Source organism: Herpailurus yagouaroundi, unplaced genomic scaffold (assembly GCF_014898765.1).
Source record: "Herpailurus yagouaroundi ecotype Mexico unplaced genomic scaffold, PumYag 141, whole genome shotgun sequence".
NCBI lineage: Eukaryota > Metazoa > Chordata > Mammalia > Carnivora > Felidae > Herpailurus > Herpailurus yagouaroundi.
The window spans coordinates 42,864,449-42,892,428 of record NW_024412396.1 but is presented as its reverse complement, the minus strand read 5'-3'; the positions used below and the strand labels follow the sequence as shown (position 1 = coordinate 42,892,428).

Here is a 27,980-nt window from a genome sequence, read left to right as displayed (position 1 = left end):
AAAGAGTACAGAGAAGGGATTAATCCAAAATGAATAAACCTAAATGTTCATTCTCAAAACAGGGTTGGACTGAGTTCTTTATGGTCCTCACCTTTCTCCTCTACGCTTCTCCTACAACAGCTCCTACGAAGAATTCCTGACCCCACCATGTGCCTTGAGGTCACAGAGCAATCCCTTGACCAGCACCCTAGCTTAGCCGCTTCTCACTTCCTGGCCAACTACCTCACCACCCACTTCTACGGAGAACTGTCTGCTGTCCGACACCGTGAAATCCAGGCGCTATACATAGGATCCAAGGTCAGGAAGAAAATGGGGTGGTGGCAAGCCATCCCTGGGGGAGAGACTGCCGGCCTAGTTCCCACTTCAGAACTTATGCTTTCAATGGCTCTTCTCCCAGGCACCTGCCATTCTTGGTCTGTGCTGTATAAAACCTTTACCGTAACAGCACACCATATCCTAGTTGAGTCCCTTAGGAGTAGTCATTCTCATCTTGCCTTGCCTCCAGAGTGAATTCTGGGTGGTCCTCCTGACTTTTCTTCATGGTTTCCCTGGTGTCTGCTGTATCAGTGCTTCCCAATGCTGACTATATGGTAGAATCACTTGGACTTAGGAAAAAAACAAACAAACAATCATTGACCTTTACCCCAGATCAATTAAAACTGAATCTCTTGGGACAGGGCTTAGCTATCTTGCAAAGGGATTCTCATGTGAGGATTTCAAACCACTGCTTGATAACCTAGTCTGGGCTAAAGAAAAAAGAGTTAGCTGTCTAGGTAATGAGGCCTTTATGTTTGATGTGTAACCTTAGAGACACTAACAGAAGAAATTATAAACTAGAAAAAGTAATCTAGTGAAGGAGGGTCTGGGTAGAAATGGACCCATCTGACACTGTTCTAATGATTCCAATTGGCAGTCATATCTACCATGCCGTGAGTATGGACCTCACCCCACAAGTACAAGTGCCGTGAATATGACCACTGCTCACTTGCTAAGAGTTCAACTACATAAAATGTTCCTAAGGAAAATGCACTCTTTTTTTTTTTTAATGCACTGTACCTAAATGGGTGAATGAATCCTTGAAAATTGGCAATGAGCAGACCCAGTGAACATATTTCATATCTAGTGATAACAACATCTAGGAGTTTAGAGACATAATTTACCTATAGGACCCTAGAAGTGCTTAACTTAGCCTCCTGTTGCTCATTCTACTAATGCCTCATCCTACTATTATATTGCTCATTTTACTAATGCCTCGAATAGACAGAATGTTGGCTTTAAGGATCAGGCAGAGCTCAACTATGCCTAGAGGTGCCACCTGTGGGCCAAATCCAGTTCTCAGCCGGCTTTTGTAAATCAGGTTTTTATGGAACACAGTCCATACATTCCTTTATGTATGGATTATGGCTGTTGTCACACTATATTGGCAGAGTTGAGTAGTTGCCACAGAGATTTTATGACCCATAAAGCCTAAAATACATACTACCTGACCCCTTACAGAGAAAGTTAGCCAACCCCTCATCTAGGTAAAGGTACTTAAAGTACTTCTTGATTGCCACCTGAAAGATTTAAATAGAGGAGTTCAGCCTTGCTTCCTAAAAGACTGCTAGCCAATTCTAATAGTTGGCCATGTGCCTTTGGTCCCTGATCCTCTGTCCGCCCCCCCACCCCCTGCCCGCAATAAGAACCTTGACTTTCTTCTGAAATGCTAGTGTACTGTTTTCTTTATTGTGTGAATCTATCCTACAAACAGGTTCTACTGACCTTACCTGAGCCACACCGGGCCAACTACTCCCATTTGTCTTCTAACCCCCTCCTCATGCTGGAACAGCTACTCATGAACATGAAAGTGGACTGGGCCACTGTGGCTGTGCAGACTCTGCAGCAGCTGCTAACTGGGCAGGAGATTGGCTTTACCATGGATGAGGTTGACTCACTGCTTTCCAGATATGCAGGAAAAGCCTTGGATTTCCCGTACTCTCTGAGGGAGAAACGATCAGGTAACTGCCAACATACTAATGGGTGCTCCACCTGGAGGAAGACACACCATACTACATCCTTAGTTTTAATTTCTCTTCTTCTGTTGAGTTGATCAAGAGTGAAAGGAATACATGTCAGGAGAGAGAGCTCTTTGTTATATAGGAGAGCTCTTGGCCCTGGAGGAAGTAGCAGGCTAACCAAAATTAAGGGATGGTAGATTAGAACTGTGCAGACAATAAAGGTTTGGGAAACAAAACATGCTGGGAGTGGTCTCTGTCTGGCCTCAGTGCAGTGGACTCTAAAGTACCATCATTCTGTATTGATGGTATGCTTTATTCCCAAGGTCACCTCAGATACCACTACTATGCGAGCTGAGCCTCTTCTAGAATGAGTAAAATGGAATGTCAGCTGATGTTCCCAGACAGCTTTTTTTTTTCTTACTCACTACCCTCCAGGGCTATCATTTAATTGTCTTCTATTTCCCTCTGGGCATTTTTTTGTAAAAAAAAAAAATGTATATATATGTATACATAATACATATGTATGTGTATTATATATATATTAAAAAAAATATATATATATATATATATAAAATAAAATCCTAGCAGGTGCTTCCTTATCTCCTTTGCTTTTTGAGGAGTTTAAGAAGCATGAAAGTACCTCTGGCATACTTTTTATACCTAGTAGAATCATGTGATAACATTCAGCAAACAACAAGGCTTTAAATTAAATGCCTAGCATGGTGAGGAAAGATGCTTATGGTAGAATATATCTTGTCAGCATTTTCCCTCTCTACAGATTCTGTGATTCATCTCCAGGAAGTTGGGCAGGCTTCAGACCTTGAGACCTTGTCTAGATCTCCATCAGCAGAGTTCTCTTCTGCTGCTGCTCCTGGTAAGAACAGGTTCTGAGGGTTACCCATTGGTTAGTTCAATCTTGCCTTATTTCCAATTCTTTTGCTTCTTTTTTCATTTCCAGTTACAACATTCTTTTTTTTTTTTTTTTAAGTTTATTTATTTATTGGGTGGGGATGTGGAAAGGCAGAGAGAGAGGAAGAGAGAGAATCCCAAGCTGGCCCTACACTATGAGCACAGAGCCCAATGTGGGGCTCGATCTCACAAACCATGGGATCATGACCTGAGCCAAAATCAAGAGCCTGATGCTCAACCAACTGAGCCACCCAGGTGCCCCCTCCAGTTACAGCATTCTTATTCATTGTTTTCCTTTGTCCATTCCAGCTATATCCCAGAAAATTTAACAGTTGATTTTTTTTACTTACAGTAGTATTTCTAGAAGATCTCTGCAAACCCTGAATTAGCAAATACTAGACCATTGCTCCTAGGGAAAGTGTATGTATGTGTGTGTGTGTGTCACTTAGATTATAATCTTAAATTGAAAACCATTCATCCTAGTAGATTTTATTTTCTTTATTTTACCAAAGAGAAAAAGAGGTCTAGAAGTGTTAGAGTGACTCACCTGAGGCATGCCCACTAATGAGTGCCTAATGAGTGTTTGGGATTCAGACCCTGTCCCACTAGCCCAAGAGCCAGAGATTCTGGCACTACACCACACTGTCCCCTACCATCTCCATCCTCTGGTCACCTCTGTATGAGAGCTGAAATAAGAAAGCAGAATGTCACCTTGTTCAACCTCAGATGGAAACCGGCATGTCAGGTGACTCACATCATTCGCCACTCTGCCCGTGTCTACAAAGGCACTGCAAATACTGATTTTGAGGTTACAGATAAATTTTGGTGACTGGCAAAATGGACAAATACAGACATCACTAATGGGGATGATAGACTGTATTTAGTCCTATGCTGCAGTTTGTCATTTATGTCTCCTACACAGGATGCAGTCTCCTTGAAGGCCTTAGCCATGTCTGATGACCCCTTTTCACCATGCCTCCTTTCCCACAGTTTCTGGCCCCTTGCTCAATGGCCTGCCCTCAGAAGAAGAAGTTCAGCAAGTGTTTGTTTTGCCAACGATTAAGTGAGTGGGATTCCAGGGAGAGATTTTTGGGCACTGCTGAGAGTCACTGTATTTTTCAGTTCTCTTTTTCCGTGACCTGCCAACATTGCTCTGCTAGGGACAAGAAGTTTCCTTGAATACCATTGAGCAAAGACTGTGGCATTTCATGGCCATACTTTAAAAATTAGCCATGCTGTACAGTAACCAGCAGACCTGAGGGAAAGGCGCAGACTTACAGTTTTATGAACAGCCTCATGCATCTGCGTATGGCAGCCTGAGCAGCTTTGGTTTACCCTTTTTTTTTAGTTTTTTATTGTGGACATTTTCCAAAACTCTAAAGTAGAATAATGTAATGAAGTCTCACATACCTATGGCCCAACTACAATAATTATCATCTCATGATGGTCACTCTTGTTCCATTATACCCTTGACCCTCTACTGGATTATTTTGAAGCAGATCCTAGATATCATATGATTATGTTTATGAATATATCAGTATATGTCTCTAAAAGGTAAGGATATTTATAAAGCAAAACCATAAGATCGTTATCATGCCTAAAAACAAATTAATGATTTCTTGTTATTATCATTTCCCCAGTTGTCTCAATGTTTTTTTTAGAATTGATTTTTCTAGAATTAAGATCTAAATAATGTCCATATATGGTATTTAGCTAAAATACCTCTTAAATCTCTTTTCATCAATTGGTTTCCCTGCCTCTTTTTTATTTGTGGAGGAAACTAGGTCATTTGTCCTGTAGAGCTTCTCACATGTTAGGTTTTGCTGATTGCCACCCTGCAGTCTGGGTCTCCGTCCCCTGTATTTCCAGTACACTCGTAGGTAGATATAGAAGCTTGATTTCATTTAGGCTTAATATTTTCTGATAAGTGTATTTGATAGGTATTTGTATGCCTGCCATCAGGAGACACTCAATGCCTGGTATCTCTCTATGACACAGTCAGCCACTGATGACCATTGGCTGGATATATAACTTCAGTAGGGGTTTGAAACATGGAGAAATTATAATTTTCTAATTCCTCCTTCCTTTATTAGCTGGACTATTGATCACCTTTTACTCTGACTTTCGTTCTGACTCCCAGGTGTCTCCACTGTACGTTCCCCCAGTCCAAGGGAGAGGAACTTCCCAGAGAATCAGCCCCCCCCAGGGTTTGTCCCCCCAGCAACACCCCCTGGCAGGCATCAGTGGGTGCCCGACGAGAGTGCAAGCGTCTGCATGGTCTGCTGCAGGGAGCGCTTCACCATGGTAAGCAGCGTTGGTCTCCAGCTTTACCAGCAGGGGAACTGAAAGGAAACCACCAGTTCGTGAGCCTGGAGTTTATAGTCACCTCCTGTCCCTAAGAGGATATTGGTATTTTTAATTTTTTTAATGTTTTTATTATTTTAATTTTTGAGGGGGGGAAAGAGAGAGAGACAGAGTGTAAGCAGGGGAGGGGCAGAGAGAGAGGGAAACAGAGAATCTGAAGCAGGCTCCAGGCTCAAGCTGTCAGCACAGAGCCCGACCCAGGACTCCAACCCCTGAACGATGAGATTATGACCTGAGCCAAAGTCAGACATGTAACTGACTGAGCCACCCAGGCGCCCCTTGATATTGGTATTTTTAGAAGAACTACCAAATCTAAGACTTTGGGTTTATCTTTGACCCAACCAGAAATATTTTCTATATTCAGACAGGTGGTAGACACCTTCAAGGAGCCTTAAATTTTAAAATCTTTTTTTCTCCATTCTAATAAAAGAATAAACAGAGGCAGAGTGGTATAGCAGGAGGAGTCACCAAACACCAAGCAATCTTCTTTCTAGCTCCCCTTTCACAGTAAGACAGGTGGCTAGTAGTGGTTTTATGTGCTAGCTCTGGAGACAGAGGACATAGGTTCTAATCCCAGCTCTGCCTCTTACTAGCAGTGTGACTTTTTCAGTCTCAGATGCTCACTTGTAAGCTAGGGATGATATATTTGTTGGCCCATGGAACTGTAAGGACTGGGTATGATAACAAATGGTACCACACTTACCACAGTACTGACTGGCTTATTAGCTCAGGGCTGATGAGAACGATGATAATGTGATCTCTCTGTGACTCTTTTCCCCTCATCTGTGAAAGAAGTATATCTATCAGCCTCTTACAGTGGAATAAGACAGTACTAGTAAAAGCATTTTGAAAAAAAAAAAAAGATACTTTCTCCTTATCATCAGTGTCGTGAAGAAATGTGATATGTGTTGATTGAGAAAGTCCCTTCTTCCCCACTGCGTTTTGCTGTGTCTTCACACGTTGCCTCCACAGACAGGTAGAACTTGTCAGGAACTATTGCAAAACTAACTGTTCTATTACTTGGTCACCTTTGCCCACCATCTGAGAGATAACATTTAAATGTCAGCTTCTTAAAGGCAAGGACTAAGTGTTCTTTCTCAGTAGAAGCCTGAGCACCTGGTATTCTAGGTGTGTCACAGGTGGCTAATACCAAAAGTAAATGGGTTGACAGATGTACTCACCGTATCTGCAATCTCACCTTCTCCTCTTGCCTCTTCTCTTCCCAATGACACTCCTCAGTTCAACAGGCGTCATCATTGTCGCCGCTGTGGCCGGCTAGTGTGCAGTGCCTGCTCCACTAAGAAAATGCAGGTGGAAGGCTGCAGAGAGAGCCCTACTCGCGTGTGTGACCAGTGCTATAGTTACTACAACAAAGAGTGAGTGTCCTGCAGTGGGGCCGTTACATCCATTGACCTCTGCACCACAACCCCCCCCCACCCCCCTGTCCTTACACTCCTTAAAGTCTCATTGTGGAGAGCATCTGAAACCTGGAACAGTTACAGCAAGTTTTAATTTAGCATTCATGCTGAAATGTCATTAACTCTACAGTGAAATGTTTGACTTTGGTCAGAGAAACTTCTAAGAGAGGAAGTAGGGGTGAGAGGAAGCAGAACTCAAGACTCTTACATGATGTTCTTCCTGATATCAGGACACATGGTTCCTGTCTGAGGCCAGTAGCCTCACCAATTTTTCAACCACTCTTGCTTCCGTTGGTTTCAGCTGGACTCAAAGGCACATATTCACACCTGTTGAATGTTTGGGCATCACTTCCATCATTTCTAATCCAGCTAGTCAACCTGGCTTATTACCCACAACTAGGACAGCCCCCACACCTCCCTACACACAGTTTACCTAATGACAGAAACTGCTTATACCTCTGACAAGACAGATTGAGACTGTTTGCTGGCTTACTGTTGCTCAGTTTTTTTCACTTCTTCTAGCAGCAAAGGAGGGTGAAACTAAGATTCCTAGGCCATCTGGGAATATGAGCCAAAGAAACTCCTCAAAAGCAAGTTACTCATGTTTTGCTTACGCACTTAAATTGATTTTATATTCTGCTTAACAGAATTATTGCGTTTAAGATGAACACTTTTTGTCATCATTTACCATGATGATTACTGGTCTCCTAGGAAGGAAGACATACCATGCTTATATTGCCAGTTCTGTGATCCTGACATACCACTTGCCTCCCTCGGAGTAGAGGACAAGACAAATATCCATATACCATATTGCTGAGATTAGAAATGAGCAGTAAATTGATGGGGATTCTCTCACTCAACAATTACTCAGCAATAATCACTGTGTCCTCAAGGGGGCCCCATGTTAGTGGGGAGACCTTAACAAACAGACCACAAGGTCATTGGATGAGTGTAGTGGTAGAGACACACAGCTTAGCCTGATGGTGAGAAGATTTCTTAAAGGTATAGCACCTGATCTGAGCCTCTGAGTATGAGAAATTAGTAGGTAAAGAAGCCAAAACGGCATGCCCAGAAGTGGGAGTGACAACCGCAAAGGTAGCAACAGGAGAATATGTGGATTGTTTGAGGAAGTATAAATAGGCTCGAGCAGTGGCTCCTCGTACAGGTGATAGACTTGACCTCTGACTTGTGGCATCAGGACTTAGTGCTTGGTGATGCTAACTGAAATTGACCAGAGCCAGTGGCAGAGTGGAGAGGACTTTTATGGGTTGAGCACAAGTCGTGGGTGGCAGGAGTTGGTTTTAAGAGATAACCAGGCTAGGTCATAAGGACTGAAACTGCAAATGTGGAATACTTTTACCCTGAAGAGCTATGGAAGAATTTTAAGCACAAGCATAACATGACCAGATTTGCATTTTTGAAAGCTTGCTGTAGCTGCAAAATAGAGAGTAGGTTGACAGAGTCAAGGACACCAACTGGGAAGCCATTGGAAAGGTTCTGGCAATAAATGCTGAGGGCCCTTTCTGAGGCAGGGATGGAGGGAGAGATGGGGACATTTAAAGAGGTATTTAAGAGATGGAAGGGACAGAAAATGATGAGTGAGTGGCTGTGACAGGTGAGGGACAGAAAGGAGTTTGGTTGGTACCCTGATGTATTTTACTTGGATAATGGTGTAAATGTCAATGCTCTATACCAAGTTCAAAACCGAAGAGGAGAAGGAATTCAGGCATTTCATTTTTCTGTTTCCAGTGTGCCAGAGGAGAATCCAGAACAACCAGAAGGTAAGGTTGAATCATATTCCTGTGACTCCTTGTTTATATGTTCAAGTTGGCTCTTTCTTCTTTCTTCAGTGTTTCAACTGCAACTGATACCCTTAATGGCAACTCAATACAACTTGTTGGCCAAGGAATAAAGAAAAGTATTGGCATTTCTATCAAGCTGTTTCCCTTAAAATTTACCATCATATTAACCTACCATATTTGGCCATTAGCTTCCAGCACTCAGAAGGCCAGCACCCAAAGAATTTGATCCCTAACTTTGAATAGGTTATTTCTTTTTTTTTTCTCCTGGATTTCCCCTTCACCACCATCCTACCTCTGAATGCTACCTCCTTCCCCCAATGCAATCACTATTAATAGTTTGGTTTATATCCTTCCACAGAAGTTAGTTTTTAGGGTAGCCAATGACTCAGCCCTCCATTTGAGAAGGATACACATTTCAGAGTTTCTTGTGTGAAGCAATGGGTTGTATGACAAACACTGTAACACTCATCCGGGATCTTCCCTGGGGAAGAAAGTTTGAGATACCTAGTAAGATCTTCTAAAGAAGATAAAGGGGACCAAGGAGAGACAGAGACCCTCAGATAGGCAGGGATCTGCATGTAGCTAATGCCAGTTTTCTGGCTGGGGCTACCCTGCACTGCTGGTCAGTTACTGACACACAGATGGTACTTCTCTTCTCAGCACCACCCAGCTCCAAGAGTGAAAGCCCTCCATACTCAGCTGTGGTGAGAGTCCCCAAAGCAGCTGAGGTGGAATGGATTTTGGATCTGAATGAGGAGGAAAATGAGCTGATGCGGAGTGAATTCTACTATGAGCAGGTAATGGCAATAAATGTGATGGTCATTTGAGTTTTTTTCTAACATATAATTATGGCAAGAAATGCCAGAGATAGGTGAACATGACCTGGCCGTCACTTACAGCATAATAATATGGGAGCTAAGACAAGTAAACCAACTGAGGCAGAAAATGGAGAGCATCTTGGAAACGAGAGATCAGTAAAGGCTTCATGGAAGAAGTAGCATTTAAGATGATCCTTAGAAGAGTAGTAGGAGTGTGACGAGCAGAAATTTGGGCGTTTTAAGGAGAGTGAGGTTAGGGGAAGGGCAAAGAGTGCAAAACTAGAACATCTGAGCAAAGGCACAATGTCAAAAATTGCAGGGCATGGTTAGGGGACTGGAAATGGTTTAATTGGAAAGAACATAGGGCAGTAATAGAGAGGTAGTAAAAGGCAGGATTGAAAAGAGCTATTTATGGATAAGGCCTTGAGTTCTGCAGTAGGGAATATGTACCTGGTAGGCACCAGGGACCATGCAAGGTTTTGGAGTGTGCTTTTGGAATATTAATTCAGCAACAATGGGTCTATGCTTGAAACAGAGACTTCTCCAGCAAGGCGACTTCCATAGTCCTTGCCAGTAATAAGGAAGATCTGCACTAGTGAGAAAATGGAGGGAATGTGTGGACATCCCCAAGAAGTAGGTAACACATGAACACAGTATTCCCGGTATGGGAACGAAACCTAGCAGCCAGAGCTTTAGCAATGCCACTTAGAACACCTGCAATTTGTTGAGTTTCATTCCTACTTTGCTGTGGAAGTTGGCTCCTGCCTCCAGTGTAGTTCAAGCCTGGCGAAATAGGAAGAATAATTCCTGCCATCCAGCTACCTTTGAAGAATGCTTTGGTCCCAAAGCTCACTATGTGTTTCTCTCTTCTCCCACCCTGGCCAGTCCCCCAGTGCCTCCTTGTGCATTGCCATCTTGAATCTGCACCGGGACAGCACTGCGTGTGGCCACCAGCTAATTGAGCACTGCTGCAAGCTGTCCCAGGGCCTCACCAACCCAGAGGTGGATGCAGGGCTACTCACAGACATCATGAAGCAGCTTCTTTTCAGCGCCAAGATGATGTTCGTCAAGGCTGGCCGGAGCCAGGACCTCGCTCTCTGTGACAGGTAAATGGGAATGAGTCTCTGTTCTTTTTACGTGGGTATCATTTCTATCTGGTGGCTTTTTCTGGCCCCACTCTGAGTTCTCACCTCACCTTCCTCTCTCGTAAGACCCACTAAAGTGTTTTGCTTCTCAGTTTGATATTGGTGAAATGCTGCTACCAGATCACAAGTGATCTTCCCTACCCTTCTTTTTCCCTGGGTGGATCCTCAAAGCAGAGTGTTCTGTAGCACTACCCCATCAGAAAGAAAGTAAACGCTTTGGTTAATCTGTAATTAAAATCAATTTGGGGGGGCGCCTGGGTGGCGCAGTCGGTTGAGCGTCCGACTTCAACCAGGTCACGATCTCGCGGTCTGGGAGTTCGAGCCCCGCGTCAGGCTCTGGGCTGATGGCTCAGAGCCTGGAGCCTGTTTCCGATTCTGTGTCTCCCTCTCTCTCTGCCCCTCCCCCGTTCATGCTCTGTCTCTCTCTGTCCCAAAAATAAATAAACGTTGAAAAAAAAAAAATCAATTTGGGGAAGCACCTTTAGTTCTGTGGGACTGTCTGGCTTTAAAAGAAAATGTGCCCTCCCTAAATGTCCAATGCTTAGCCTTGGCCAGAACTCTACCCTAGTCTTGACCAAATCCAGACTATTGCCTCAGAAGTTCTGGGTAACAGATCTATAAAGCACACTGGGGGCTAGTCTATCCCTGTGTTACAGGTAGGAATCTGCATCATAAAGTAGAAATATCTATAGAAAAGGTAAGACTAGGCCCCAGATCCCTATACAACCTGCTCTGCCTCCATTCATTAACTTGACAGTGAAAACTCCCAGTTCCCAGCTTATCTGAGATGTGTGACTCATGTTGTGTGTTCCCAACACTCAGTCCTAGCCAAATATGGGAGCAGAGAGCATAATTTTCTTTGAAGTATAAGTGCCTCAGGCCCTTACTCAGTTTTCACCTGCAAATTCCCAAGATGGAGAGCCAGTGCAGTGAATCTCATCTCTACTACTTCCTAGCTCTGTAACCTTGGAGAAGTCTGTTAACTGCTCTGAGTCTCAGTTTCCTCTTCTATAATATGGGGGGTGTTAATAATACTTACAGGGCAGTTATGAAGATAGAATGAGAGTATCCAGGTGAAGGGCTAAGAATAGAGCCTTTGCACTCCAAAAATGCTAGTTTTATTATTTTCATTAACAAAACCAGGGGACACGTGGGTGGCTCAGTTGGTTAAGCATCCAACTCTTGATTTTGGCTCAGGTCATGATTTCACGGTTCATGACTTCAAGCCCCACTGTCGAACTCTATGCTGACAGTGCAGAGCTTGTGTGGGATTCTCTCTCTCCCTCTCTCTCTGCCTCTCCCTTGCTCACGTACATCCGCACAGGCAGTCATGCGCACGCACACATTGTCCTGTGCTCTCTCTCTCAAAATCAATAAAGAAACTTTAAAAAAAAACTTATAAAGGAAGGCCTGGGTGGCTCAGTTTGTTAAGCATCTGACTTCGGCTCAGGTCATGATCCCAGTTTGTGAGTTCAAGCCCTGCTACGGGCTCTGTGCTGACAGCTCAGAGCCTAGATCCTGCTTCAGATTCTGTGTGTGTGTGTGTGTGTGTGTGTGTGTGTGTGTGTGTGTGTCTCTCTCACTCACACTCTGTCTCTCTGTCTCTCAAGAGTAAATAAAACATTAAAAAAAATTTTTTTTCAAATAACAGAAGATTGAGAAAGACGGGAGGAGGAGTAACAGAAAGTGGAAGGAAGTATAAAGGAAGTATAAAGGAGTTAATTTCACTGTTTCATACTAAGAGACAATAGAGTCTATATCATTTTTCAAGTTAATAAATGAAGAAATAAGTATATGTTAAGTAAAGTTTTTTAAATAACCATGAAAAGAACCAAAAATCTACCCATTTACCAGAAATAGAGAAGTGAAAAGAACAAAAACCACTCCATATAGCAGAAAGTAGAAGTTAAGGCAAAAATAAAAATATATCTAAATATACGTCAAATATCAGTAATGGAAATGAAATAAAATCTTATTAAAAGAAAAAAGTATTCAGATTGGGGGGAAAAACAAATTTAACATCAAGTCCTATACTTCTTTCAAAATCTAATATAAGTGGAGGAAATATTCACTTTAGGCTATAGACAGCAGAAATTAAGAAGGTGCTAAAAAAAAAAAGAGGGGGGCGTTGGGAGGAGCGCCAGGGTGGCTCAGTCAGTTAAATGTCCAACTGAGATCAAGCCTTCAGTCAGGCTTTACACTGACAGCTCAGAGCCTGCTTGGGATTCTCTCTCTCACCCTCTCTGTGCCCCTCCCCCACTTGTGCTTGCTCTCTCTCGCTCTCTTTAAAAATACATAAACCTAAAAAAAAAAAAAAAAAAGCAGGGCACCTGAGTGACTCAGTCAGGTGAGCATCCAACTCTTGATTTCAGCTTAGGTCATGATCCCAGGGTCACACTGAGCATGGAGCCTGCTTAAGATTCTCTCTCTCTCTCTCTCTCTCTCTCTCTCCCTCTCACCTCCTCTGCCCCTCCCTTGCTGAAGTGCATGCACACAAGCACTCGCTCGCTCTCTTTCTCTCTCTAAAATAAAAAAATTAAATTTAAAAAAGGAAGTGTTTCCTTCAGTAAGATTCTCAACCCCAGATGCTGTGTGCTTCTCTTTACAATGTACAACAATTGCTTTACATTATACGTTTGTAATTTATAGATTCAGACATGCCCATTCTAGATGATTTCTTCCTTCCTGCAGTTTTCATCTCTCATGTGTATTTAGAACTCCTGGTTTGCACAGTATTTTTCCACTGTTTTTAACTCATACCTCCTTCTGAGAGACATTTAAATAAATAAATAAATGTTTAAATACAAAACTCACATTACCTGTTACTACACATTTGTTTTTTTAATTTTTTTTTACACATTTTTTTAAATTTTGTTTTTAAGTTTATTCATTTTTGAGAGATAGAGACAGAGCGTGAGGAGGGGAGGGGCAGAGAGAGAGGGAAACACAGAATCAGAAGCAGGCTGTAGGATCCACACTGTCAGCACAGAGTCCGACACGGGGCTTGAACTCATGAACTATAAGATTATGACCTGAGCCGAAGTCGGAGGCTTAACCAACTGAGCCATCCAGGCGCCCCTTACCTGTTATGACAAATGTACAATACATTATGATACCAATTTTGTTTTTACACCATGTACTCTCCCTTACCCCATTCCCACTAAGTTGAGAATGAATGATGTCCTGAATCCCTTTCCAGGGAAATTGATGGACAAGTAAGGATCCATGGAACTTTTTTCTAGACTTCTAAACAATTACATATAATTGTATATAACATATGTTACATAATATATATAAATATATATATATATATTCACATATATATATATATTGCATAATATATACAATTATATTCAAGAACTTTGAGTGTAGGACTGTTTCAGGAGCACTGTACAAAATGACCCAGTTCTCTGGGCTCTCTGTCACCATAAGGTTTTTACAATCACCAGGTATCAGGAGTAAGATCAAAAATGGCAGTGCTAATGGGCTGTAGCATGGGGTCATCCTGTACTGTACTAACCAGTGGCTTCTGTACTGACCAGAAATACAGGCCAGGCCATTGATAGTCTCTGTGCTTTCTTCCTAGCACGAAGTTCTAAAGAACCAAAAAGCAAGTGGGCAATTTATGAATCTCCTAGTTGTAAACATCCCTACTCTGAGTATTAATATCTGGTATTTAATGATTACCTTCAAAATTCTAGACTCAATGCTAAGCCCTTTTACTTGGGCTATTTCATTCTATTCTTAAAATTATCTTATATCCATTTTACAAATGAATAAACTGAGGTAGAGAAGAGTTAACTGACTTGCCCAAGGTCATAGAGCTGCTAAGTGATAGAGTTCAGATTCAGAGAGTCTGACTCCAGAGCCTTCTCTCATAGTGTCTGTGTACCTCTCAATTCTCATTACCACATTTCGCACTGGAATTGAAATAGAAAACATTAAAGCAGCAACTATTCTTAGTAAGACTCGGTAGAGCCTCATTGCCTTGCCTCTTTCCTCCCTGTAGCTACATCAGCAAGGTAGATGTGCTGAATATCTTAGTTGCTGCTTCATATCGCCACGTGCCATCTCTGGATCAGATCTTGCAGCCGGCTGCAGTAACCAGGCTAAGGAACCAGCTTTTGGAAGCTGAGTACTACCAACTGGGTGTTGAGGTGAGGCCAAGACAAAACTTACCTCTACCCAATTGTAATGACTTGCCTTTGCCTGGCCTTGCAAACAGGTATTGTCATCTCTCAGTTGTCCTTGGCCGTAGGGAAGTATCTAGAGCATGACAAGTTTGCCAGTTGGGAGTAATGGCAGGTGGGATGATGGGGAAGGAAGATGATTGGCAACAATGGGAAAGAATTGGTCTTTGGGACTTTCACTGGATTTAGGTGCCTCTCACTAAAAGGAGCAGTTTTTCCTCCAGATCTCCACAAAGACTGGCCTTGATCCCACTGGAGCGTGGCATGCTTGGGGCATGGCCTGCCTCAAAGCCGGGAACCTCACTGCTGCACGGGAGAAGTTCAGTCGCTGTCTGAAGCCCCCTTTTGACCTCAATCAGCTGAGTCATGGCTCAAGACTGGTACAAGATGTGGTTGAGTACCTGGAGTCCACAGTGAGGCCACTCCTGTCCTTGGTAAGAAGACAGCAGATGGAGAGTCGGTTCAGGGAGGAAAGCTCAGGAACAGTAATGACCTGGGGAAAGAATCAGTGTCCACTCAGCTTATAGTGGCAGTCCAGGCTCAGAGCTGCCAGATTTAGATTTTATTCTTTCCATTTTACATAATTAGGTAAGTAACTCTATATGGTTAAATAAGTAATACAAAGTCCATTTAAAAAAAGCAAACTACAGAAAAGTATTTTTTAAATGATAAAAATTATACATAATCCCCTACCCAGACTTAAGTAATATCTAGATTTTGGTGAATTTTCTGTGTTATGTTTTTGAATGAAATTGGTGTTATAAACACAGTGTTATAGTATGATGGAGAATTGTAAAACTGTACTGTAAGGTTGTTTCCACATTACTAAATACTCTTTGAAAGCAATATTTTCAGAGGCTGCTGAGAATTTACTGAGTTTTATTTTTCTTTTGCACTCTCCTTTCCTGTCAGCAAGATGATGATTATTTTGCTACCTTGAAAGAACTGGAAACTACCCTTCGGACCCAGAGCCTCTCTCTGGAGGTGATTCCTGAAGGGAAAATCATGAACAACACCTACTACCAAGAATGCCTCTTCTACCTGCATAACTATAGCACCAACCTGGCCATCATCAGCTTCTACATGAGGCACAGCTGCCTACGGGAAGCGTTACTCCACCTCCTCAACAAGGTGGGACTCACAAACCCAGCTCTCAAAGAGCAGTGCCCACTCTGCCCACCTGGGTTGGCCCACTCAGCTTTAAGGGGAGTGATAACCCACCTGAAACTTAACCCAGTGCTGAGCTATAAGATCATCTCTGGCAGAGTCAGGTAAAAATGGAAAGTTCTATCCATTTAGATTATGATTTGATACATGTGCAACAAGTCTTAACCTGGATCCTGGATTACCCCTGTGATTGGCAATGACAAATTTCATTCCTTCTCCCAAAACATACAGCAGAATCAAATAGTAGTTGACAGCATGGTCTCTAGAATGAGATAGTTGGTATAAGTGGTGTGACCTTGAGCAAACTTGTCTACCTCTCTGTTTCCACACACCTCCCACCTGCCGTGGGACTATGTCCCACTGCTAACTCAGCTGCTGGTCTAGTCAGAGTTGTTACAAGGGCCAGGAAACACCCATGATCCTATATTTGGGCCCCAAATATCTAATGGGAGAAGAGTGTGCTCTCCTTTTTTCCCTCTGACATCCTCTGTCCTCCTCCCACAAGAGGTGAGGGCACCACCAAAGTGCATTATTTCTTTGGAGCCATTGTTAAGCAAAGTCAGAACTCTGTTTCCCCTGACCCTTTGGTATTCACTTTTTTACAAGAATGTTCCAAGAATATTTTCAGAGGACTTGGCTGATTTGGACCAAATTTCATAGGAAAATATAGGAGTTCAATACTTCAGTTTCAATCTGCCACCCTAATTCAAAATGGCAGCCAGAGAAAGTTTACAAATGGACACATCTTCTAGGGTTGCTCCAGGTGAAGTCTACTGTTCACAGTCATGGTGACCATACCCCTACAGGACAGTGAAAGGGAAATGTTTTCACTACTGCCTTAGCTACTATTTCTTAGCTACTAACCAGGTTTCAGGAATAAAGTAAGAATTATTTTATTTAGGGTTTAATTGCTAAATTTTTCCTTTTCCTCAGTTTCCAAATGAGTTTTGAGATAAAGCTACTTTTCCTAAACACAAATTGAGAGTGGAAATCAACCAGTTCTGTTTCCTCTAACTGTTGACTAGTTCAGAGAGTTAATCTGCTTACTTACTTATCTTGGTATAAGCTGACAACAGCATTACCCTGCTTTACATTTGTCAGAGCTAGGAAAGAGCCTTCTTTTTATCTCCTATAATCATATTTACCCTTGAACCAAAATATCTTAATTCTCAAGCAGATAGGGAACAACAGAAAAACACATTGTGAAAACTACAGCTGACTGACTAGAGCTGGAAGGTGTTCTGTTGCTGGTCTCGTTCCCTGCCCTTTTCACCCTTTTACCTACCGCACTGCCCAAGAGTGAGCTTTCTAAATCAGAATACATGCTATTTATGTTATTCATAGTTCATGTTATTCGCCTCTCTGAAAGGCCCTCAGAAGATCCCTGTGGCCATAAGATGAAGTCCAAATTCCTTGGCATGCATACAGGACCCACCCAGATCAGGCCCCCTGATTTCTCCAGTTTGTTTTCACAAGTTCTAGTATGCCCTACATTCCAGGCTTATGAAATTATTTACCTTACACTTTCTTACCTCCGTGAATCTGCATGTGCTGTACCCCTTGCCTAGAATAGAATACCCTGCGCCTCTTTGTTTTCTTGGAAAACTCCTGTTTATCCTATCAGACCCTCTCTGTTGAGCCTCCATAGAACACACAAGCAACGTCAGTCCCCACTTCCTACACACCACCACTGTATCTAGAGTACAGCTCTGTTACTGTGTTGATCCCACCGCATTGCAGCTGCTTCTTTACAACTGTGTCATCCCTTCTGGATCATGGAAGCTTAGGTTTTACCTCTCTGTGTCTTCAGATGCCTGGCCTAGTGCCAGTTATGAATGAATGAGTAGATGAATAGATTAAATAGAAGCTCTTAAGGTATTGCTCTTCTGAGAAATTTCCATTCCTATGGAGCTGATCCCCCTGCTTTTTAAAGTCCGTCCTAAAACTTTTAAATTAGGTCTGGGTTTCTCAGTTAGGAACAGCCAGAATCAGAAAAGAAGTCCTCACCCACTGTGGATGTCCTCAAAGCTCAGAACTCTTCCAGTTCTAAACAGCTTGTACCCAGTGCTGCAAGGCCCACATGGTTATACTACTGTGAGTTTATAGCCATTCTTTACTCTCCATTAGTTATTCACAGTTTAAAGTCTAAATGCCCAGATGATTTTTTTTTTCTATGACTATAGAATGCGGATTTATGACACAGGGTCTCTGAACCACAGATGAGCTTCAGAAGGGAAGGGATTAGTATATGTGTGCACTTTCCTGAGGAGTTGATCCATAATGTTTATCTTTTATTCTTTCATCCAAGAAATATTTATTAAATAGCCAAGGACTATTCTGGGCATTGTGGGAAAAAAACAGACAAAAATATCTGCCCTCATAAAACTTACATTATAGCAGTAAGATGGACAATAAACAAGGTAAATAAAATCTGTAGCATAGGTGATGAGTAAAAAGAAAAATAAAGCAGGGCAGGGGCAGGGATGGGTGGGGCAGTTTTAGAAAGGATGCCCAGGGAGGGTGACACTCAGTAAAGGCCCGAAGGAGGTGGGGAGTGAGCCGTGCAGATTATGGAGAAAGCGTAGTCTAGGCAGAGTGAGTAGCAAATGCAAGGGCCAGGGTGGCTCGAGCAGAGTGAGCTGGGGAAAGCATAGGAGCAGATAAGGTCAGAAAGGCAACAAGGGCCCAGTCATACAGGGACCATATATGGCCTTGTGGACATTGTGAGGGTTTGGGCTTTGTCCTGAGTGAGGAAAACCACTGGAAGATTTTGAGCAGAGGAGTAACATGATGTGACTTACGTTTTAACAAAACCATTCAGGTTGATTGGTTGGCATTAGACAAAAAAGAGGCAGGAGCAGAAAGTGATAGACCAGGGAGGAAGCTATTTCAATAATCCAGGCAAGTGATAATGATGCCTTGGCCAGGGTGGTCAGATAGAGGCAGATTCTGTATGTATTTTGATGGTAGATTCAATAGAATTTGCTAGTGAATTTTATACTGGGGAGGGGAGAGAAGATCTGACTGAATTTTAATCTGAACATCTAGAAGAATAAAACTGCCATCGGAGAAAGGGAAAACTACAGAAAGAAGAGATTTGGAAGAAACAACCAGGAGTGAAGTTCTAGATGTATTAAGTCTACTAGATACCTGAGAAGACATTTTGAGTAGGCAATTGGATATTTTAGACATACACTTCTGGAGTTCAGGAGGAATGAACAGGATGGAAATAGGGATCTAGGCAATCACCAAATAGTTTTAAAGCCATGAGACTGTATGAAATCACCAAAAGAGTGAGTATAGAAAGAAAAGAGAATAGCTTCCTCCTAAGCCCTGAGGAAATTAAGAGGAATCAGCAAAGGAGATTGAGAAGAAGTAGCCAGAGAAGTAGAAACAAAACCTGGAGAGGGTAATGTCTTAGAAGCCAAATAAAAAAAATCTGGCCAAAAAAAGAAAAGGAGGAGGAAGCCATCAGCTATATCAAAAGCCATCAGCTATCCACCTGATAGATCAGGTGGAAAACAAGGGCACAGAATTTTAGATTTAACAATTTAGAGACCATTGGTGACCTCGGGGGAAGTTTTAGTGAGGTGATGGGTGCAAAAGCTTGATAAGAATGGGTTGAAGAGACAATCACAGGAGAGAAATTGGAGACTGAGAGCGTAGATGACTTTGTCAGGGAGCTTTCTGTTCAGGAAAGGAGAGAAGGGGAGCAGTCATCAGAGTGGGGTTCTCAAAGGAATCTGTGACTCGTAAAATGTTAAGAAGCACCACTGTAGAAGGAAGCTGAAGGTGTGTGAGTGGAAGGAAATCCAGAGTGGATCCCAGAGAGTGCCAGAACCAGGCTCAATACTTGACTTTTTGCCTTGCCCTGCTGCAGGAGAGTCCTCCAGAAGTCTTCATAGAAGGCATTTTCCAGCCAAGTTATAAAAGTGGGAAGCTACACACTTTGGAGAACTTGTTAGAATCCATTGATCCAACCTTAGAGAGCTGGGGAAAGTACTTGATAGCTGCCTGCCAACATTTACAGAAGAAGAACTACTACCACATTCTATATGAGCTACAGCAGTTTATGAAGGTAATAGCCCCTTCCTGCCCTCTACATCTGTTGATGACAACCTGCCAGTGGAGAGACTGTGCAAGATGAGGGAACAAGACTGTCATCTGGTCCCTGACTTCACTATTTGACCAACCCTAGAGCAAATCCATGTTGCTCTCTAGCATTGTTGAATAATGTTGGGATTTCCATTCTCATCCCAAAGAGACAAATCGTAACCTTGTCAGTAATGGCATTCTTTAGAGTTCAAGGAATGTGAAGGTTAAAAAAGAGGTCTGTGGCAATTTCGAAATAAGCATGAGGCATGAATGCAGAATTCATGAGGAATAATAAATGTTTTTAGAGAAGGTGCATGAAGGGAGAGGTAACAAGGTTCTCCCAATCTGTCCCAGGGTTGCAAACACTAAATCACAGAGAAATTGAACCATTCAAAGCCAAAGGGAGACCAAAGCCAAGCTGAATGGAAAAGCAAAAGTATCCTTTTTGAAGATCTCTTCTGTGGTGGAATAAAATCCTTCCCAGGAGCCCAGCCAGTCAGTTCACTTTAGAATCCCTTGGGCTTAGGAGTAACTGATACAAAATAGTTGTTCAACCCATGCTGGCGACTAGGCTTTATGGATGGGAATCAAGTCAGAATTTTCCTAACAGCCCCACCTTCCAATATCCCTGATCTCACTTGATCTGAATATTCATTTCCCTCTTATAGGACCAAGTCCGGGCCGCCATGACCTGTATCCGGTTCTTCAGTCACAAAGCAAAGACTTACACAGAACTGGGAGAGAAACTCTCGTGGTTGCTTAAGGCCAAGGACCACCTGAAGATCTACCTCCAAGACACCTCTCGCAGCACCAGAAGGAAGAAAACCACCTTCTTCCAAAAGAAGATGACTGCAGCTGATGTGTCCAGGTAGACCATGGCTCAGGGAACAATTAGGGTGGGCAGAACGGCTAGAAAGGAGTGTCTGTTGGCGATGAAGCCGCTCTTGTCCATTCCTAAACCCTTGAAAGAGAACCACTCATCTAAAGGGGATCATTCCTGAGTGACAGTGTGCAGTACAAGCACGCAAAGCCTACAGAGGAGCTCATAGAAGAGAGTGAGGGAAGTACTGGGATGAGACTACATGCCAAATGCCTTCCAGTAGGCAGGCAGAAGAGGTCCTCAAGGTGTTGGCCTGGCCCATCTCCATCTTCCTCGCACACTCCTCCCTTCTCCCTTACTGAGTGACAGACACACTGGCCTCCTGGGGGCTCCTTCGCACACCAAGCCCTTCCCTCCTTTCAGTCTTTATACTTGCTTACCCATTACACTCCCTCTGCTTACGACACAACATCCAAAGTAAATGCTGCACCCTGCCTTCATTGCCTTCATAGGCCCAGTCACTAGATATTTTGTGTGTTTGTTCATTATTCATCTCTCCTCTCGCCTATGAAGTCTGTGAGGGCAGGGTTCATGTCTCTCTTGAGCTCTGTTGTTATCAGTGGCACATGGTGCTTCCTAAATACTTACTGATGCAGGGACTGGACTTTGTCCAGTTCCACGGAGCAGCAGTTAGTCTGTACAGGGCACCAGACCACCCTATCTTGTCTTGTTGTAACTGATCAGGGGGTATTTTGGATTTCTTCTCTCTCCATATCATTTCTTTCACCTTTTCCATTGCCATCTTATCATGATTTCTCAGTCACCCGGCCCTAGTCTCTCCTGAAGCCCTCGTGAGGCTATACTATGTGTCTCCTGTCACCATAGGCACATGAACACACTTCAGCTGCAGATGGAAGTGACCAGGTTCTTACATCGGTGTGAAAGTGCTGGGACCTCTCAAATCACCACCTTGCCTCTGCCAACCCTCTTTGGAAATAACCACATGAAAATGGATGTTGCCTGCAAGGTACCTACGAATGTTTCAGACCTCTCACAGACTATTCTCTTTCAGAAGCTTATCACAATTGTCATCATCTAGTTGTATTTCAGTTGTTTGTTTGATGGCTGCCTTCCCACTAAGACATGAGCCACAGAAGGCTGGAGATCAAATTCATTCTGATTACTCTTGTATCCCTAGTGCCTGGTGCTTGGTAGAGTCTCAACAAATATTTGTTGAATAAATGAGGCCCCTTTTTCTTGATAGAGGGGCTACTCCAGTAATTATTGCTTCTTTATACACGTTTCCCTCTCCTTTTCAGGTCATGCTAGGAGGGAAAAATGTGGAAGATGGTTTTGGAATTGCATTCCGTGTTCTGCAGGTATGTCTTGAATCACTCAAGACTTATTCTGAGAGCAGTCAGCAACTAACCACAGTTCCATGAGAGATTGTTCTTCAGAAAACTTTTATCCCAAAATAAAGCAGATTTACATATACGTCATGAATGTAGTCGAGGTGGTTACCACAGAGCAGAGTCACATTCAGGATTCTAGGACACGTTGCCAAAAGCCAAGTAACCAAGGACAGATTCATCAAAAGCTATCAGGTCTAGAACAGCTCCTCACAGCTGTTCCCCTGCGCAGCCCCAGCTTGTGTTCTGAAGGGAGCATGGCTGAAGGATGTGGCAGGTGGGGGGAGATGGTCCTGTGCAACAGGAAGAGCCGCAGACGGCAAGGACTGCCCCTCCACACTCCCATCTGCCCAGGTGCTGGCTCAAGGAGTACCTTTCCTGTTGTTTGTGGTGAGAAGACACAGGTGCAGCTGCGGCGCTCAAGAGAGTCTGGGGCAGGCACTGAAACCACAGGGGCAGAGTTTCTACAGACCACCCCCACCACACAGTTCCATGCAGACACCCTAAGGACCGTCACTCTCTGGGGTGGGAAGAGCACACTGTGTGTCTCAAGGATCAGTGGCTTCGTGAACGATCGGACCGGTTCCTTTCTTTTCCACATATTTCAGTGTTGGAAAAGTCTCTGCACATGCAGCTACCCCTGGCGGGCAGGCAGGGCTGCGGCTCCTCCCAGACTCTGGTGAGGATTGTCCTAGACCACAACCTGACTTAAAGGGTTTATCTGGTAGTTTCCAGCAAATCAGTCCTTTGGTGAACTGGTCTGTTTCCAAACACTGAGGCATCTCTCGATAGAGCACCAAGTGTCCATGGCAGCAAATACTAACCCCCAACATCCCTTTCCTAAGAGAAAGGTGGCTCATTAGAGAAAGAACGAACTGGGAAATTGGATTAGAATGTTTTCAGAAAATGGCAGGCAGCAAGTTAAATATACTATTTTAGATACCAAGGTTATGATTTTTATAGTTGTTTCTAAATGTCTGCCTAATTCCAAAGAGGAACTTTTTGCTTGTTTTTGTTTGTTTGTTTGTTACGTGATTTTTTTTTTGTCATGACTACAATCAGTATGGCTTTCTACACCAAACATAGTGGGAGCTTTTTAAATATTGCCTTCCTTCCCCTTGCTGATGTCCTCTGCTACCCTAAGGCCATCATTCCGTGTTTTGTTCTAGGACTTCCAGCTGGATGCTGCAGCGACCTACTGCAGAGCTGCCCGGCAGCTGGTGGAGAGGGAGAAATACAGTGAAATCCAACAGCTGCTCAAGTGTGTCAGTGAGTCAGGCATGGCGGCCAAAAGTGATGGGGACACCATCCTCCTCAACTGCTTGGAAGCATTCAAGAGAATTCCACCCCAGGTGCGCTCGCTTCTATACCTCTTTGCCCCTCTATCTGTTTCAGTGTCTTCATATCCCTTTCTTTATTTTTCTGTTCCCCATAATGTACTCATAATGTACTGAAACTCTGTAAGATCCCTTCATGTTTCTGACTCCTCTGTAATCATGGCCTCACCCTAATCAGCCCTTCCCTGGAATAGTGGCCTCACCCTAATCAGCCTTTCCCTGAAAAGAAAATTCTTGATAATCTCTATACCTGGAAGGTGTCCCTCAATATCTATTGTCTAATATTTGCAACACCTGGAAATGTCTGTGGACGACCAATTTGAGCTTCTCCCTGTGATTGTAGAGGAGGTCAGGGTGAGTCTATAGATGGCCTTTGAAGCGTGTTGCCTATGAAATTGCCCCCATCTGGCTTCTTTGTGGAGTTAACGAAGCCACATCCATTCATGAAGGCCAAGAACAGGCCTTTTGGGAGCTGTTCTTTCTCCTCAGATTCCCCAGCTTAGTGTTATCCCTAGCTTTCCTTTGGTGCCCTAATAGCAGAAGTTGAGTTTAAGGGATGCCTGGCTGCCTCAGCCAGTGGAGCACGCGACTCTTGATCTTGAGGATGTAAGAAGTTCAAGCCTTACATTGGGTGTAGAGATTACTTACAAAATGAAATCTTCAAAAAAAAAAAGAAGAAGAAGAAGTAGTAGAGTTTAACAAGAGTCAGAATGACCAGGCTAAGACTGGATTGGGCCTCAGCTCCCATGCTGGGGACTCTTCTTCCTCTCACAACTGCTATTTCTGTTCTGCACAGGAGCTGGAGGTCCTGATCCAGGCAATACACAGTGATGACAACAAGGTGAGCAGAATTTTCTCCAAACCTGGTGTTGCTCCTGAATAGCACCTTTTCACCTTTGTCCCTTGCTCCCCACAAAACCTGTACCTCAGCTTCTTTGTTATCCAGAAATGGAGCTGGGGCCCAGATGGAGGTGCAGAAGGGAGAAAACTGAGGGAGACTGCACATTGACTCTGTGAGCCTTTCCTTCCCATTTCTTTATCCCCAAGACAAACATGTCCTAGGCTACTGTTGAATCTCCATTTTATATGCAGAGCTTTTCTGAGAGAGTCCTAGGAAATCTTTCATATCAGTCTTCAGGTTGACTGAATGAGGTTCTCAAAGTGGGCAGACATTTATTTATCCTGGAGGGAAAAGGGCACCCTGTACAGTAAGAAGGACACCCCACCCAACCCTTGACCAACAGATATCCATTAGTGTCTCCTTCTCCAGAACAGGCCATTTCCCTGAGGTCAGTGATCTCTTCCCTGTTGAGTAGGAAATCAGTGCTTTTGCAAAGAGTGCCAACCAGCATAGAAGTGTCCCCAACTACTCCTATTTGTGCCTAACTACAGGCTAATTGTCTGCCATCCAGAGGAAGTCCCACAGGCCAGGAGAGGCCTAGGAAAACCAAGCCAGACTGCCCTGGCCACTAGCAGTGGGAAAATCTGGCAGCTGAGTCCCTTGTGAAGAAAACTAATATCAGACACATGGCTTTTTTTTTTCCTTTAATTTTTTTAAATGTTTATTTTTGAGAGAGAGAGAGAGAGAGAGAGAGAGAGAGACAAAGTATGAGTGGGGGAGGGGCAGAGACAGAGACACAGAATCCTAAGCAGGCTAAAACACATGGCTCAAACTCACTAGTCATGAGACCTCAGCTGAATGTCCAACCGACTGAGCCACCCATGCACCCCTCAGGCACATGGCTTCTTATACAACCACAGAACTGCTTCCCATGGCAGTTTTGCTAGTCCCTGTACTGAATTTACCAGGCCTTCTTCAGCTGAGGGATTAGGAAGACTATGTTCTTAGCATTTCTTCATTTATGCATGCAACATCCAGATGACCTCATATAGGATAGGATTCTGATATTCTGAATTGTGGAGAATTACTATTTCAGAATCATAATGAGAATCCAGCAGCCAGGCCAGATACCCCAGTTCCCTGATCCCCAGACTGCAGACCTTTTCCAAGCCTTCAGTGAGCCTCCCCCTCAACAGGACAGAGGCTTTGCCCTGGGAAAGACATGCATTAAAATCTAGGCAGTTGTTCTTTTTCAGGGTTTTTTTTTTTTTTTTCTTAGCACTTATTCTAATGCACTTAAGTGATCTTAGGCCAAGGTCTTGCCAAAAACCAGCCTTATTCAGTTCCTATTCCAGACTGTCTGGCAAAAATGCCCTCTTCCTATAGGTATGAATGTTGCCTGACAACTTATGATACTGTGTTTAACATACACAGGTGCTAAGTAGAGCCAAAGGCCTGGGTGAGAGTGAACATCATGGGGTAGCAGGTAGTTACCCAAACAGCAGGACTTGATCATGATCACTTGTGAGCCTAGAGAATATTGGACATCTTCTAGCTTTAGCAAATTATCTGTAGCTGAGCTTCAGATAGAAAGATAGAAAGACTTCAGTGACCAAGACAAAAAAGATGGAAGATGAAATATAAAGAGAGAAGAGTCCCCTCCAACCACTAAGAGGGACTGTCACAGCAAAGTCAGCTGTTAGTAAAAGCTGAGGCAACTCGTTAGGGCCTTGCTATTGGCTGGCGTAGCACACTGGCAAACCAGGGATGTGCTGGTGAGCTCAGGGGCCCGGGAAGGTGTGGGCTCTAGTCTCCATTAAGCTGGGGATTTGTGAGATGGAAGGTCTCCAGAGTGCAGGAGAGACCACCCCTCACACCTGAAATTGAGATGCTTCTGATCCAAACAGCAAAAGTCAAGTCAGTGTGAGATTATCCCTTAATTAGCCCTTTTCTAACTCTCTCTGTGTGTGTGTATACGTGTTCATCCCTGAACTTCCTATTACAAGATTTTAAATTCAGCAGGTTGAAACCAAAAAATAGTGAAGGAAGAATCTTTGTGCCCATCGTAAGGGAGAGATATGATGGCTCATTCATTCATTCATTCAATCATTCATTTAATGCATGTTTATTGAACACCTGCCAATGCCAGGCCATGTGCTAGGCACCAGGAGTACAAGAAGTAGAAAAACCAGACACTATTCCTGGCCTCATGGGGCTTACAATCTAGTCAAGGAAACAGACATCAGATAATCACCCAAACAACTATCAAATCATAACTTGTCAATGACAGTGCTGACCCAGTGCTGACCCTGAAGCTAGCAGGAAGCTGGAGAGCCCAGGATAGTGAGGAGGAGGGCCTCAGAAGGAAGAGACAGAGACCAGATTCTGCCTGCCTGCCTGCTTTTCTTCTTTTTGAAATTTTTAGGTTACTTGTAATAATTATAAAATAACAGTGTAATAGGTTAACATCCGGAATATTTGAAGAGTTGCTATGATGTAATGAAAGACAAGAACCCAATCTTTAATTTGGTAGGTGAGAAGTGCTCTCGTCTGCCAAGCTCTCTGACACAGCTGTGTGTGTGTCGCTTCAGCATTGGTGATGGTTTCCTCTTGGCTGTCTCTTATGCCCAATTGCCAGGTTCAGGCCTACCTGACATGTTGCAAACTGCGTTCTGCCTACTTGGTTGCCGTGAAGCAAGAACACTCACGGGCTGCAGCCCTTGTCCAGCAGGTGCAGCAGGCTGCCAGGAGCAGTGGGGATGCAGTAGTGCAAGACATCTGCACCCAGTGGCTTCTGACGAGCCACAACCGGAGCACCCACAGCTCAGGCTCCAGAAAGTGACCGTGTGCAGCGAGGCCTGACTACTATAGAATAGGAGAGATGGAGATGATCTCTACCTCTCCCCTCCTGTGCAGTGGGACTTCCCCGGCTCTGCCCCAGGTCGGAAAGAGCTGGATCGGACCCTACTTGCCACCTTGGGCAAGGATAGGACCTTTCACGCCACACAAGTGCCATGTTTCTGTCAAACTGTGGGATCTACGTGTTGTCCGGAGATGGCCAGTTCTTTCTACCTCAGCGTGAGTAAGTGTGTGTGCACACTTCTGTGCACTCATGTTTACGCCTAAGCATTTCTGAACAAACAAAACTCTCCCCCACCAAAAAGAGGCACTTTACTTTAGACTTCTGCCAGTCTGCACACCTTCCCTGCGTTTTGGTTCTTAACCCGGGTCATCCTCTTTGTACACAGTTCCCTCCGTGTGGAGATGCTCAATGGCTCCTCAGAACTAGAAGGGTTTTACAGAGAATTATAGAGCAGCACCAAAAGGATTGCCTCTTTTCTTCCTTCTCTGCCCAAAATTCAGAGATGGCGAGGGGCAAGTGCTACCTGTGGAATAAAACTTCCGAGTGTGCCCTCTCACAAGCACAAGGAGTAACCATGAGTCTCTGGAAGGTAGTCTGAACAGAAGCGTCCTCAGGTGCTGGCGTCTGAAAGCTGTGGGTGCAGACAGTGAGGGGGCCAGAGCCCCACTCACCAGCAGAGGGGCACCATTGCATTCATGCTGTGGGGAAAGAAAGGGGAACCTCTCCAAAAAGAATGCAGGGGGCTTGCTTACAAGCACAGAGCTGGCTTTTGTGAATATCCCTGCAGGAAAGAGAGAATGTGGCT

The 27,980-nt window shown here is 43.7% G+C and overlaps 1 protein-coding gene across 2 annotated transcripts in view; it reads left to right on the top strand.

The window, feature by feature from the left end:
• Positions 1–27,734, top strand: part of ZFYVE26 (zinc finger FYVE-type containing 26) — a 66,738-nt gene extending 39,004 nt beyond the window's left edge. The window contains exons 24-41 of one of the 2 annotated variants that reach the window (XM_040477494.1): positions 121–297; positions 1,751–1,997; positions 2,776–2,871; positions 5,047–5,210; positions 6,510–6,646; positions 8,438–8,469; positions 9,151–9,287; positions 10,194–10,414; positions 14,463–14,610; positions 14,868–15,077; positions 15,556–15,774; positions 19,691–19,888; positions 20,574–20,773; positions 21,611–21,752; positions 22,045–22,104; positions 23,304–23,486; positions 24,268–24,312; positions 26,951–27,734. In XM_040477494.1, coding sequence (XP_040333428.1) covers positions 121–297; positions 1,751–1,997; positions 2,776–2,871; positions 5,047–5,210; positions 6,510–6,646; positions 8,438–8,469; positions 9,151–9,287; positions 10,194–10,414; positions 14,463–14,610; positions 14,868–15,077; positions 15,556–15,774; positions 19,691–19,888; positions 20,574–20,773; positions 21,611–21,752; positions 22,045–22,104; positions 23,304–23,486; positions 24,268–24,312; positions 26,951–27,154 — 2,820 coding nt within the window. In that variant the 3' untranslated portion in view covers positions 27,155–27,734. The remainder of the gene's footprint in view (positions 1–120; positions 298–1,750; positions 1,998–2,775; positions 2,872–5,046; positions 5,211–6,509; positions 6,647–8,437; positions 8,470–9,150; positions 9,288–10,193; positions 10,415–14,462; positions 14,611–14,867; positions 15,078–15,555; positions 15,775–19,690; positions 19,889–20,573; positions 20,774–21,610; positions 21,753–22,044; positions 22,105–23,303; positions 23,487–24,267; positions 24,313–26,950) is intronic. The other variant, XM_040477493.1, reaches the window with a different exon arrangement.
• Positions 27,735–27,980: the final 246 nt, after the last annotated feature.